General features: G+C 50.1%; 1 protein-coding gene across 1 annotated transcript in view; it reads left to right on the forward strand.

The window, feature by feature from the left end:
- lipeb (lipase, hormone-sensitive b) overlaps nt 1–14,343 on the forward strand; it is a 62,462-nt gene that overhangs the window by 25,633 nt on the left and 22,486 nt on the right. Inside the window, exons 3-5 of the mRNA XM_078533473.1 lie at nt 8,401–8,491; nt 12,757–12,902; nt 13,147–13,332. Coding sequence (XP_078389599.1) covers nt 8,401–8,491; nt 12,757–12,902; nt 13,147–13,332 — 423 coding nt within the window. The remainder of the gene's footprint in view (nt 1–8,400; nt 8,492–12,756; nt 12,903–13,146; nt 13,333–14,343) is intronic.

The following is a 14,343-nucleotide window of genomic DNA, read 5'->3' on the forward strand; positions in this document are numbered from 1 at the left end:
AAAATCAGTGGAAAGCGGACTGGTTGTTGCCCAGGAGAATGTGTGGGAGAGGTTACATGCACTGAGAACCTACTGAAGACAGGCTGAGACTGGGCTAGTGTGGCTCTCCAGCGGAGTATAATGGTGGTCCGAGAGCGAGTGACCTGGGACCTGTCGCAGGAGGGTTCAGCAGAGGAGGGACCAGAGGGGATGTAGGTGCTCCATATCCCCTCCCTCCCTCCCTCCCTCCCTCCCTCCCTCCCTCCCTCCCTCCCTCCCTCCCTCCCTCCCTCCACAGGCTCCATTCTCCAGGCTCTCTTTCCTGGGCACCCCCCACTCTGAATGCAGAGCAGATCCATGCTGCTGGCTGGTGCTTGGTGCTGGTGGACACTCCCTGTGCTGCAGCCGTGTGATCATCCTGCATGGTAGCCAGAACACAAATGCGTGTCGACCACAGGATGGGCTATCACAGGCACCTCTCGGTCAACCATCCTCCTGACACTCGGTGCACGTCGGAGAAGTCAGTTGATACACGTAGAGCTGTAACCCAGCACTCTCTGGAGAATTAAAAGCAGGAGAGCCTCTTACCACATCTCACATTTCAGCAATGCCTTTGACATTATAAACAGCAGAAAGAAAATGGATGTGGAGGCAAAGAAGGAAACATTAGAAAGATTGGGCAAATGCTGGGTGGAAATGAAAGGATTTAAGAAGGAGCTCTCCTGACCAGCGTTTCCTCTTCCCACCCTCCATGAGCTTGAGTTTATCCAAAACTCTGCTACCTTTACCCGAACATGCACCAGGTCCCGTTCACCCATCTCTCACTGCCCTTGTGACCTGTCAACACCCTGACCAGAAACTGAACTGGATCAGCCCATATAAATACTGTGACCTGCTCTTGTAGCCAGAGGCTGGGAATTCAGTGGGGAGTAACTCACCTCCTGACTTCCCCAAAGCCCGTCCACCATCTACAAGGCACAAGTCAGGAGTGTGGTGGAATACTCTCCAGTTGTCTGGATGAGTGCAGCTCCAATAATACTCAAGAAGCTCGACAACATTCAAGACAAAGCAGTCCGCTTGATTAACACCCCTTCCACCATAGACGCACAGTGGCAGCAGTGTGTACCATCTACAAGATGCACTGCAGCAACTTATCAAGGCTTCTTTAATAGCACCTTCCAAACTCGACCTCTGCCACCTGGAAGGACAAGGGCAGCAGGCACATGGGAACACCACCACTTGGAAGTTCCCCTCCAAGCCACTCGCCCATCCTGACTTGGAAATATATCGCCGTTCCTTCACTGTCGTTGGGTCAAAATCCTGGAACTCCCTCCCTAATAGCACTGTGTGTGTACCTACACCACAGGGACTGCAGCGGTTCAAGAAAGCAGATCACTACCACCTACTCAATTAAGGGTGGCTAATAAATGCTGGCCTAGCCAGCGATGCCCACATCCCGTGAACAAATAAATGGAAAAAAAATATTGGCTCCCAGTCTACACGTGCCTTGTGTTCGAATTCATCCATGGCCTCACGCCTCCCCATGGATAGAATAACAGTTGTGATCATATTGGCTGACAGAGCAAACTCAAAGGGCCAAATGTCCTACTTCAGCATCCATTATTTATGTTCTATTTCTGTAACGCCCTCCAGCCCTACCAGCATCAGCGATTTCTGCTTTCCTACAATTTTTGGACTCTCTTAAGCAACCCACCATTGGCGGCTGTGCCTTCAGCTTAATTCCCTACCCCTCTCTCCTCCTTCAAGACACTCCATAAAATCAACCTCTTTGGCCAAGCTCTGGGTCACCTGCCCTAATGCCTCCTGCTGAGATGGGTATCCAATTTTGGCTGATAACATTACTGCGAAACGCCTTGTGACACTTTACCACAATAAAGGCGCTATAGAAATACAGGCTGTCGCCTGAGCGGAAGGTGAAGAGACGAAGAGGTTTAGGAAGGGAAGTCCAGGTCTTGGGATCTGGTGGGATTGAAGGCATGGCTGCCAATGGTGCAGTAAGGGGAACCTGGTGGGATTGTGGAGCTGGAGAAGGTTACAGTGCTGCTGAGGGGTCAGGCCACGGAGGGCTTTGAACACAAGGATGAGAATTGTGACTGAAATGTTGGTCTCCTTATTTCAGGAAGGATGTAGATGCATTAGAAGCAGTTCAGAGAAGGCTTACTTGTCTAATACCTGGAATGGGCGGACTGTCTTATGAGGAAATGTTGGACAGGTTAGCCTGTATCCAGTGGAGTTTAGAAGAGGAAGAGGCAACTCGATTGAAACCCTTAAGTTCCTGAGGGGGTCTTGACAGGGTGGATGTGGAGAGGATGTTTTCCCTTGTGGGAGAATCTAGAACAAGGGGTCACCCATTTAAGACAGAGATGAGGATTTTTTTCTATCAGAGGGTAGTGAGTTTTTGGAACCCCCTTCCTCAAAAGGCAATGGAAGCAGAGTCTTTGAATATTTTTAAGGCCGATGTAGATAGATTCTTGATGAGCAAGGGGGTGAAAGGTTATCAGGGTAGGCGGGAGGTTACAATCCGATCAGCCATGATCTTATTGAATGGCGGAGCAGACTCGAGGGGCCGAATGGCCTCTTCTCCGAATTTGTATCTTCATATGTACTGGGGCAATGTAAAGTGAACTTGCTTCATGTCTTATTTTGTTCAGAATCATGTCTAGAATTGCTTCCCTTGGAGCGATTGGATTTGGAATTTGGAATTGCCCTCCAGCGTTCCTCTCCTGTTTTCCACTCCTCAGTGATCCGACCTGCTGATCAGGTGATCGGACGTGAAAGAAAAAACCCAGGTGTGCTGGCAAGTCTGCCAAAACCTGGGAGAGAGGCGCCCAAGGTTAACAGAGAGTGCGTGAGCTGGGGTCGCTCTCACCTGCAGCATTAACATAACCTGTTGTGCAGATCGATGGGCCCCGCTTTGCAAGATCCCAACCCACTCCCTTTCCCCTTCTCCCCATTGAACCCTGCAATATTCCCCTCAGTAGAGAGAGAAACTCGAGAGCAATGGTTAGTTTTGACCTGTTAATTTTAAAAGAACAATGACTCACCCAAAGCTTCATATGTCTAATAAGGTATGTTTATTTGAACACATGATTATAAATACAACATTCTGGCAATGCCCTCATTACCCTATCCTAGTAGTACAATACTCTCGCAACATAATGTCCCAATGTGTTAAGAGCTGGTAGTCATACATTCACCTTGAAGGGGCCAGTTTGTGTTGAATGTGGATTCTCCTCCCAATGATCAGTCAGGCTCTTCCTTCCTCAACTCGAGTAATGAGTTTACCGTACAGGTTGAGAGGTTACCTCAACAGTCTCTTTCTCGCCCTTTATTCCAAGGAGGGCCAAGGTGATCTCCTGACGATCTCTTTGGGTCTAATTGGGGTTCGACTTTGCCCAAAATATCCAATCCCCACGCTGAGCTGTTTCGTGTGAGCGGACTCGTCCTGGTGCTGTCCATCTTCCTCGGACGTCCTCCGGCAAGCTTCCAGCACTTGAAGGGCCACAGCAAGAGCTGTGGGGCCGTGGATTGGCTGAACAGCTCACGCAAGTCTCGACTCTTGAAGCCATTGCCTTCCAGATGGGAATGTCTGTGAGAGAAGCCTGCAGATCACCATGATCTCCCTTTGCTAGATGTCCAAGGCCTCCCTCAGTTAGCATTGGTTTTATTATCGCTTGGCTGCAGCTCAGCCAGTTTAATTTGAAAACAACCTGGAAAATAAGCATTTTTTCCCCTCCATCTGCACCGTTTCTAGATCCTCAAGGCCCACTGGTTGAACGTCGGGCTTAAAAATGATGTCAAAAAGCATCTTCCCCTTGCACGCCACTCCCAGAGTAGATCACAGCCCCACAGCCTTCTGATTCAGTCTCAGGCTGTGGACGTCACTGGCAAGGTGCCATTTATTGCCCATCTCCCATTCTCTTGGAAAGTGATGGTGGGTCGCTTTCCTGAACCAGTTTGGTGTGATTGAGCACCTTGCGCTGGATCGCTTCACACAGCAGCTACCTATATAACTTCAAGAGGACATAGGTTGCTGGAATGGGCGGACAAGTGACAGATGAAATTCGATGCAGGGAAGTGTGAAGTGATTCATTTTGGTTGGAAGAATGCGGAGAGACAATATAAAATAAAGGCTATGAATTTAAAGGGGCTGCAAGCAGCAGAGGGACCTGGGTGTATATGTGCACAAATCATTGAAAGTGGCAGGACAGGTGGAGAGCGCAGTTAATAAAGCATACAGCATCTTAGGCTTTATTAATAGGGGATAGAGTACAAAAGCAAGGAGGTTATGTTAAACCTTTATAAAACACTGGTTCAGCCTCAACTAGAGTATTGCTGAGTGCCAATCTTTAGGAAGGATGTGACAGCATTAGAGAGAGTGCAGAAAAGATTACAAGAATGGTTCCAGAACTTCAGTTATGTAGATAGATTGGAGAAGTTGGGAGAAGAGTAGGTTGAGAGGAGATTTGATAGAGGTATTCAGAATCATGAGAGGCCTGGGCAGAGTAGATGGGGAGAAACTGTTCCCATGGGCGGAAGGATCGAGAACAAGAGGGCACAGATTTGAGGCAATTGGCAAAAGGAGCAATGGAGACATGAGGAGAAACTTTTCCACACAGCGAGTGGTTAGGATCTGGGATGCACGGCCTGAGAGTGTGGTGGAGACAGGGCATCACTAGTCCAGTAACGTGAGATAAACCTGAGATAAATCCAATAGGGAATTCAGGAGAAACTGCTTTACCCGGAGAGTGGTGAGAATGTGGAACTCACTACCACAGGGAGTGGGAAAGATACATTTAAGGGGAAGCTGGATAAACACACGAGGGAGAAAGGAATAGAAGGATACGGTGATGGGGTGAGATGAAGAGGGAGTGGCAGGAGGCTCATGTGGAGCATGAAAACCAGTTTAGTTCAGTTAGCCTGTACGGCCTATAATGTAACTCTTCTTCATGCTGTAATATCACCACCACTCGCCCACACCCCAAAGTGAGGGTGCTGTCACTGAGCCCGGATTTAGCTGTGGGATCATGCTGCCCTCCTCTGTATCCACCTGGAGTTGACATTCCACTCTCGAGACCTCTCTGTATGGTTCTTTCTCACCTGCCTCCATCTCCGTCGCTCCTGTGGTCAGTGTGAAGACTTTGTTGTCCTGTTGGGTTGGTGCTGCGCTGTCAGGGAGAGCCATTGGTTGCTCCACAAACCCACAAACACACGCAGGGCGACTGTCACTTGGCCTCCCACCAAGCTTGCAGCACCAGGACAAACACTAGCCCCCTGGCAGCCCACTGTCCTCACTGAGGATGTAGCTACTGCTCACTGCCCCTGACCAGGGCATGGTGGATACCATGAAACAAAAACAAAAATTGCTGGAAAAACTCAGCGGGTCTGGCAGCATCTGTGGAGAGAAAGACAGAGTTAACGTTTCGAGTCCACATGACTCATCTTCAGCAATGGATCCCATGCTGGGTGTGGGGGCACTAAGCACTGGGTGGGCTCTGCAAGGGGTGGGGTGCCCTCTGCTGTTTCTGAGTGCGAGGCGGCTTGGCATCGGTACAGTGTCCTCTGACACTACCCCCTGCTCTGTGTAAAACTGTGAAGGGCCACATAGGACCTAGGAAACAGAAGAACAGGCGAATGCCATTCAGCCCCTCCAGCCTGTTGCACAGGAAGAGAAGGAGGCCATTCAGCCTCTCCAGTCTATTACGCAGGAACAGGAGGAGGCCATTCAGCCCCTCTAGCCTATTACGCAGGAACAGGATGAGGCCATTCAGCCTCTCCAGCCTGTTACACAGGAAGAGGAGGCCATTCAGCCTCTCCAGCCTATTACGCAGGAACAGGAGGAGGCCATTCAGCCCCTCCAGCCTGCTACACAGGAGGAGGCCATTCAGCCCCTCCAGCCTGCTACACAGGAAGAGGAGGAGGCCATTCAGCCCCTCCAGCCTGTTACGCAGGAAGAGGAGGAGGCCATTCAGCCCCTCCAGCCTGTTACACAGGAAGAGGAGGAGGCCATTCAGCCCCTCCAGCTTGTTACGCAGGAAGAGGAGGAGGCCATTCAGCCCCTCCAGCCTGTTACACAGGAAGAGAAGGAGGCCATTCGGCCCCTCCAGTCTATTACGTGGGAATAGGAGGAGGCTGTTGGGGGTTGGTGGGAAAGTGAGTTCCAGTTTTTCACTCCTCTTCGTGTGAGGAAGTGCTTCTGACATCTCCGAATGGCCTGGCTCTCATTTTAAATATTCTGCCCCCCCTTGTTCTAGGCTCCCGCCACCTCCCCACCCCAACTCAGCACCAGAGGAAATAATTTCTCTCTACTGACCCTATCAAATCCTTTAATGATTTCAAACACCTCGAACAGACGACCTCTTCATCTTCTGTCCTCGAGGGAATACAAGCCTAGTCTGTGTGGCCTTCCCTCCTAATTGAACCCTTTGCTCTGAATCTGCGCTGGATTCCATCCAAGGCCAGTACAACTTCCCTGAGATGCCACGATCGTTATAGCATGTGACTGTGGGATGTTGGAAGACCCAATGAGATGGACCCGGGTTGTCTTCAGTCTATCAATCCCTGTGAAAAATTGATTTTGCTGCTGGTCCGCCTGACTTTAATTGTCGGGTTGAAGTTACTGTTACTTGAAGACACCTGTTCCTGACTTTCTCCCCCCTGCCAGGGTATGGTAAGGCAGATACAGCTTCCCTGTATCTGCCTTACCATACCCCTCTAACATTATAATTGAGCCCTTTGTTCCCAATGCGCCTTTGCTAATGCTGCGTATGCAATGCTGACCATTTCTCCATTCACGTTGGCAGGACTGGTGCTCTGTACTGTCCTCTAGCGACAGTTCAGTTACTTAGCTTGCAACCACTGAACATAATTGAAAAGGCTAATGGAACGCTGGCCATTATACCTAGAGGACTAGAATACAAGGGGTAGAAGTCATGCTCCAGGTGTACGGAGCCCTGGTCAGGCCACATCCGGAGTCACTGTAAACGGTTCTTGGTACCACACGTTAGGAAGGATGTATTGGCCTTGGAAGGAGTACAGTGTAGACTGAGAAACGAAGAAAGCTGTGCATTTGTATAGCACTTTTCCTGGCCACTGGACGTCTCAAAGCACTTTGCAGCCAATCAAGTGCTTTTTGAAGTGTAATCACTGTTGTAATGTCGGAAACGCGACAGCCAATTTGCACACAGCAAGCTCCCACAAACAGCAGCGTGGTAAGGACCCGATAATCTGTGTTTGCGATGTTGATTGATGGATAAATATTGGCCAGGACACCGGGGATCAATTCCGTGCTTTTCTTGGAACTAACGCCACGGGATCTTTTGCATTCACCCGAGCAGGCAGCTGGGGACCCTGGTTTAACGCATCATCCAAAGGACGGCACCTTTGACAGTACGGCACTCCCTCTGTACTGCAATGTCTACCTTGATTTTTTTTTGTGCTCAAGCCCTGGAGTGGGGCATGAACTGAGGACTTTTTCTTTCTTTCATGGGATGTGGGCGTCACTGGCAAGGCCAGTGTTCGTTGCCCGCCCCTAATTGCCCATGAACTGAGTGGCTTGCTTGGCCGTTTCAGAGGGCAGTTAAGTCTCAACCACGTGGCTGTTGGGTCTGGAGTCACACGTCGGCCAGACCAGGTAAGGACGGCAGGTTTCCTTCCCTAAAGGACATCAGTGAACCAGATGGGGTTTTTTTACAACAATCGATGATAGTTGGCATGGTCACCATCACTGAGACTAGCTTTCAAATCCTGATTTATCGATTGAACTTAAATTCCACCAGCTGCCGTGGTGGGTTTTGAACCCATGTCCCTGCAGCATTAGCCTGGGCCTCTGGGTTACTAGTCCAGGGACATTACCACTCACCAACATCTTTCCAGGTGTGACTCGGAGACCAGATTGCAACCGACAATTTACCAAAATGAATCCTGGACCCCAAGGGTTAAATAGTGAGGTGGGATTATGCGCAAACGAGGCTTGTATTCCCTGGAATTTAGACGATGAAGGAGTAATTTGATTGAGTTTTTCAAGATATCAAGGGGAGCAGGGAGCGTATATGGGGAGTAATGATTCCCGCTGGCTGGTGAGTCTGGGACTAGGGAGCACAGTCAGAAAATTCAAGCCAGACCTATCAGGAGTGAAATTGGGAAATACGTCTACAGGCAAAGGGTGATGGAACTACGGAACTCTCTTCTGCAAATGGCAATTCATGCTGGATCATTTGTTAATTTTAAATCTAAGCTTCATGGATTGTTGTCAAGTGAAGGTGTCAAAGGATAGGGCCAAAGGCAAGTATTTAGTCACAGGTCAATTATTATCTCATTGACTGGTGGAGCAGATCCCAGGGGTGAAACAGCTTCCTCCTGTTCCTGTATTCCTTCTGACCTTTTATTTCTTCCTTGCAGTTTATGCCTGCAATCCGCCCCTTCTTACAAACTATCTCAATCGGCCTGGTGTCGTTTGGGGAAAACTACAGACGACATGGAACCGGCTTAGGTAAGGAGCGGGTGTTTGTGCACAAGTGTCTTCACACGTTCTGTGTTTATGCGTGTGTGTGTGTGTGTGTGTCTCTGTCTGTCTGTCACGCATGCATACATGCGTGTGGCTTCCCTGTATATCTGCCAGGCAGCTGATTGAGTGTGTTTGCTATGTGCCCTGGTTTTTATGGTGTTTTGTATCTATCTCCATGTCAATGCGAGTGTCATTTTGGTTCTTCTTATTAGAGACAAACTCCAGCAGCCAAATTTGTCACTGAATACAAAAAGCCTGTCACAATTGATCTATTGAACCCCATGCATTTGCTTAACACTCCGTGTCCCAAGCCCCAGTGTCCGTAGGACTTTCCCTGGACCCATCGACCATGGTCTGTTTCCCAGCCGACAGATCCGCCGTGCACAGCAGATACTGAAACTGCCCAGGACGCTTAACTCTGTATCTAACCCCGTGCTGTACCTGCCCTGGGAGTGTTTGATGGGGACGGTGTAGAGGGAGCTTTACTCTGTATCTAACCCCATGCTGTACCTGTCCTGGGAGTGTTTGATGGGGACAGTGTAGAGGGAGCTTTACTCTGTATCTAACCCCGTGCTGTACCTGTCCTGGGGGTGTTTGATGGGAACAGTGTAGAGGGAGCTTTACTCTGTATCTAACCCCGTGCTGTACCTGTCCTGGGAGTGTTTGATGGGGACGGTGTAGAGGGAGCTTTACTCTGTATCTAACCCCGTGCTGTACCTGTCCTGGGAGTATTTGATGGGGACAGTGTAGAGGGAGCTTTACTCTGTATCTAACCCCGTGCTGTACCTGCCTTGGGAGTGTTTGCTTCAATCGGAAACAGTTACATTCTGTGAATTTTGGGCTGTGAAATGGATGTGAACATAATGGGAAGGGAGGTTTGATCGTGAGTGTTCAGTAACATTGAAATGTTTTGTCTCTGCTTGAACCTAATGCCTTCACTAGTGGAAGTTGGTAGCTTACCGCAGTACGGTGAGTACTTTACAATTTCTCTCTAAAGAAATAAAAACCTTTGGCGTTGTGAAACAGTGAGCAGAATCTTACACGCTTCGGACACCAGCGTGAGTCAGCGTCATTTCAGGATTCCAGTCCTGCTCTGACTGACAGGGCCTCCCGCCTGGGAGATCTTCCTCGGTGCAGCCAATTAAGAGGCCGACTCTGGGTCTGCATCCAATCGAGGGCAGCACTTGGGCCCCTGTGGCTGCAAGCCCCAGTCTCAGGCCCCGCGGCCTTGGAAGAACAGCAGACCCACCGTGCAGGAGGAGACTGCGAGAGCGCCTCCATTTTGAGGTGCCTTCTCCAGTGGTACCTCACTTTAGCGAAGAGTGGGCACAGATGCCTGGCCCACCCCTCTGTAGGGATACTGCCCACTTGCATCTCTCACGTTCCCGTTTATCCCGTGTTCAAGCCCGCCCTCATGGAGCCGGGAAGATTCCACCTAGCGTGAGCCGTCACTTCCGTTGGGAGGGATTCAGAACCTTTCGGCTCATCAGTCTATATCTTTGTGGTCTCGCCACCTTTTTGCCTCTAACCCTCCCACGCGCTGCATCTCCATCTCCCCTTCTCTTCCACAACCTCCTCAGGGCCCATCTCTTCATCCTTCACCTACACTCATTATCAATTGCCCCCCACCTTATTCACTGTCCATCTTCATGGACTCTCTCAGAAATGGCCCTTGAACCTTTGTGTTTAACTCCACTGTGTCAACCTATGCTGTTATTTGGAACATGGTACCAGGAGTAGACATTCAACCGCTTGAGCTAGTCCTGCCTTTCCCTGAGACCTGTATGTATCTCAACTTCATTTTCCCACCTGATCTCCACGTCCCTCGATATCTTTACCTCACAATGATCTATCAACTTCAATCTTTAAAGTATCATTTGTTCTCATCTCCCTGCCCAGCATCCACATTCTTTTGGAGGGGAAAGTTCCCGATTTCCACTACCCTGCGTGAGAATAAGTGCTTTCTGATATCACCCCTCAACGGCCCACTGGTAACTTTAAGATTTATCAAACACCGTCCCGACTTGGAAATATATCGGCCGTTCTTTCACTGTCGCTGGGTCAAAATCCTGGAACTCCCTCCCTAACAGCACTGTGGGTGTACCTACACCACATGGACTGCAGCGGTTCAAGAAGGCGGCTCACCACCACCTTCTCAAGGGGCAGTTAGGGATGGGCAATAAATGCTGGGCCCAGCCAGCAACGCCCTCATGGTGAACGATTTAAAAAAAAAACTGCACCCACCAACCCTTGATTTTGCACATCCTCAACCAGAGAAAATATTTTCTTTCTCTCTACCCTATCAACCACTTAAGTCATCTTAAACACCTTGTTTAGATCACCCCTTAACCTTCCTATATTCAAGGGATGACAAGCCCCCTCTGTACAACCGGTCCTCATAATTTAACCCTTTCAGCCCCGGGACTATCCTAGTGAACATGCGCTATTTCCCTTCCAAGGCTAATGTACCCTTCGTGAGGTGCGGTGCCCAGGACTGAACACAGTTACTCCAGCTAAAAGCCCATTCAAGGCTCCTGTTATTTTCCATCCCCGCTTGAGATGAATGGCCAACGTTTCATTAGCCTTTTCGATTAGTTCTCTCCGCCAACTTTTAGTGATTTCCCAACTCTCTTTGTTTCTCCACCGTCTGTCACCGTTAAGAAAATATTCCAATCTTTTGTAAAAGCAAAAAAACTGCGGATGCTGGAAATCCAAAACAAAAAACAAAAATACCTGGAAAAACTCAGCAGGTCTGGCAGCATCTGCGGAGAGGAACACAGTTAACGTTTCGAGTCCGTATGACTCTTCAACAGAACTAAGTAAAAATAGAACTGTATTTCTCTCCGCAGATGCTGCCAGACCTGCGGAGTTTTTCCAGGTATTTTTGTTCTTGTTTCCAATCTTTTTACTTGGGTACAAGGTGGACGAGCTCACTGCTCCCACGTTGAGCTCCATCTGCCATGGTTTTGCTCACCCACTGAGCCTATCAATATCCCCCCCGTAACTTTCTGCTCCAGTCTCCACTGCTCGATGTGTCACCTAACTTGGGTGTTATCGGCAACCTTAGATGATGGAATACATTGCTGTGTGTTTAAATCATTTATAAATGCAATTTAAAAGCTGAGGCCTCCAGGACCTATTCCTGGATGACACCATCCATCCAACTGGCGTTAGTATCCATTATCCCCTATTCTCTGCCTCCAGCCTCCTAACCCATTCCCTACCCATGCCATAAGCTTATCTACAATTGCACACACTCTCACTTTTGCTAAGAACCTCTTGCGTGAAACCTGTATTGAAGGTTTAGTGCCTCCTGGGAGCCCATAATAATAACATGCATAGCCGTTCCCTTATCCACCACTCTCGAAAGGTTGAATTAAATTAGCCAGACCTGGCTTACCCTTCACAAAGCCACGCTGGCTCTCCCTGATCAACGCGTGTTTGCTCAGGTGCCCAGCTTACTCTATCCTTAAACGTCAGATTCTAGTCATTTCCCCCCCAACAACTAACAGCGCTGTGGGTGGACTGCAGCTGTCCAAGGCTCACCAGCATCTCTTCGAGGGCCGTTAGGGATGGGCAACTAGTGCTGGCCTCGCCAACGATGCCCACAACCCGTGAAAGAATTTTAAAAAGAATCAGACCTGTAGCGACCTTGTTTTTCTCTTCCCAACCTTCTAAAGAAACAAAGAGGAGTGACATTTACATCTGGTGGGTGAGACATTCATCCGATGCCCCGTCTGCTCCCCCCCACCCCTCGGGTGAGGATGAAGCATTGCACGGCCACTACTGGAGGAATTATACCCGGGGTCCTGGCCCCAATATGTGTCGAGCATAAACCTCACAATAACAGATTTAAAAGCTCATTGTCCCATTGCTGCTGTTTGTGGGATCTTGCTGTGCACAGCTCAGCTGCTACGTTTCTTACGTTACAACAGCGACCAGGCTTCAGGGGGAAAGTCGTCCGCTGGCCGGGAAGCGACCTGAGGTGGGTGTATAAACATGCTTTCTGATGGCTGGGATATCGGTGGGGGGGCATCTCTCCTCATTATCATCGTCGTCCCCGGACGTTCCCCCTCCCCTTGGTCTCGAGGTGTCAGCTGTGGCTCAGTTCATAGCACCCTCGCCTTTGAATCAGAAGGTTGTGGGTTCATGTCCCAGCCCCCGGAAACCAAGAACTGTGAATGTACTTGAAAGAGTTGAAAAAGACCCTCCCCTTGGTCTCTCAGCTGTTGTAACTGATTCCCTTGCAGGTGTTGCTGCCACCTCCATCTTCACCAGCGGCAAGTACGCCATTGACCCCGAGCTCCGCGGCTCCGAGTTCGAGCGGCTGACCCAGAACCTGGACGTGCACTTCTGGAAGGCCTTCTGGAACATCACCGAAACTGAGGTGCTGGCAGTAAGTACCGACCCTCCCCGAGACCGAGGGGGTCAGAGGGTAAGGACCCCCCCCCCACCCCCACCCCCGAGGTGTAAATACGGGGCGGGAAGAGATAACGAGACGGGCTGTCTTAAGCACTGAAGCAAACGGATTGGGCCTGTGTCCGTGCCGCGGGGTTCTGTGCAGCATCACTCTTAGTTTGCCACCGTACATTCTCACTGAGCTTCCTGACTGTCTTCCTCATCCTTTCCTTCCCTGCCAGTCTCTGGTGACTCTAACGTCCACCGCTGTCCGTGTGAACAAGACGCTGTCCGTCCCGCCCATCCCCTTTGAGATGCCGCTGCTGGCTGACCCCAACTTGATGGTCGTCATCACTCCTCCGGTGGCTCATTCTGGCCCCGGACCCGTGCAGATGAGGCTCATCTCCTACGAGCTGCGAGATGGACAGGTAAGATGCAATGGTTCTCCCCTGGGCTGGCTGTGATCTCATGCGATGTCTCGAGATATCTCGATATGTGATGTCTCTCAGCCATTCTGAATCAGAAATGTATAACTCCATCGGTTGTGTGTACAGAGCAGAATGTTTAACCCAGTCCACCCTCCCTATGTTGTTTGTCTGAGCAGAGCGTGTGCTCCCCATGTTGTTTCAGCAGAGAGGGGGGAATGTGTGTGTATACATCTCTGAAGCAGAGTCGTCCGAACTGGAAACGTTAACTCTGTTTCTCTCTCTCTCTCCGCAGACGTTGCCAGACCTGCTGAGCTTTTCCAGCATTTCCTGTTTTGGTTTGAGTCACAGGGAGCCCCTAGTGGTAGACTCCTGGTAATGTAGTCTCGCAGAGACCCCCAGGTCTGGACCCCCAGTACTGCAGTCTCACAGGGACCCCTAGTGGTAGACTCCTGGAACCACAGGCTAACAGGGAACTCCCCAGTGATAGGGACTGTGATAGACTGCAGTCTCTCAGAGACCTCCATTGGTAGACTCCTTGTACTATAGTCTCAGGGACTCCTGTTACTGCAAACTCACAGAGACTCCCTAGTGGTAAACACCTGGTGTTATAGTCTCAGAGACCCCCAGGGCTGGACCCCCAGTACTGCAGACTCACAGAGACCCCCTAGTGGTAGACACCTGGTGATGTAGTCTCACAGAGACCCCCAGGGCTGTATCCCTGGTACTGCAGACTCACAGGGACCCCTAGTGGTAGACTCCTGGTGATGTAGTCTCACAGAGAACCCCAGGGCTGTATCCCTGGTACTGCTGACTCACAGAGACCCCCTAGTGGTAGACACCTGGTAATGTAGTCTCACAGAGACCCCCAGGGCTGTAACCCTGGTACTGCCGACTCACAGGGACCCCTAGTGGTAGACTCCTGGTGATGCAGTCTCAGAGACCCCCTTGGGTGGACCCCCAGTACTGCAGACTCTCAGGGACCCCTAGTGGTACAAACAAAAATAGAAAATG

The sequence above is a fragment of the Cetorhinus maximus genome, chromosome 33 (genome assembly GCF_964194155.1).
Source record: "Cetorhinus maximus chromosome 33, sCetMax3.hap1.1, whole genome shotgun sequence".
Taxonomy (NCBI): Eukaryota; Metazoa; Chordata; class Chondrichthyes; order Lamniformes; family Cetorhinidae; genus Cetorhinus; species Cetorhinus maximus.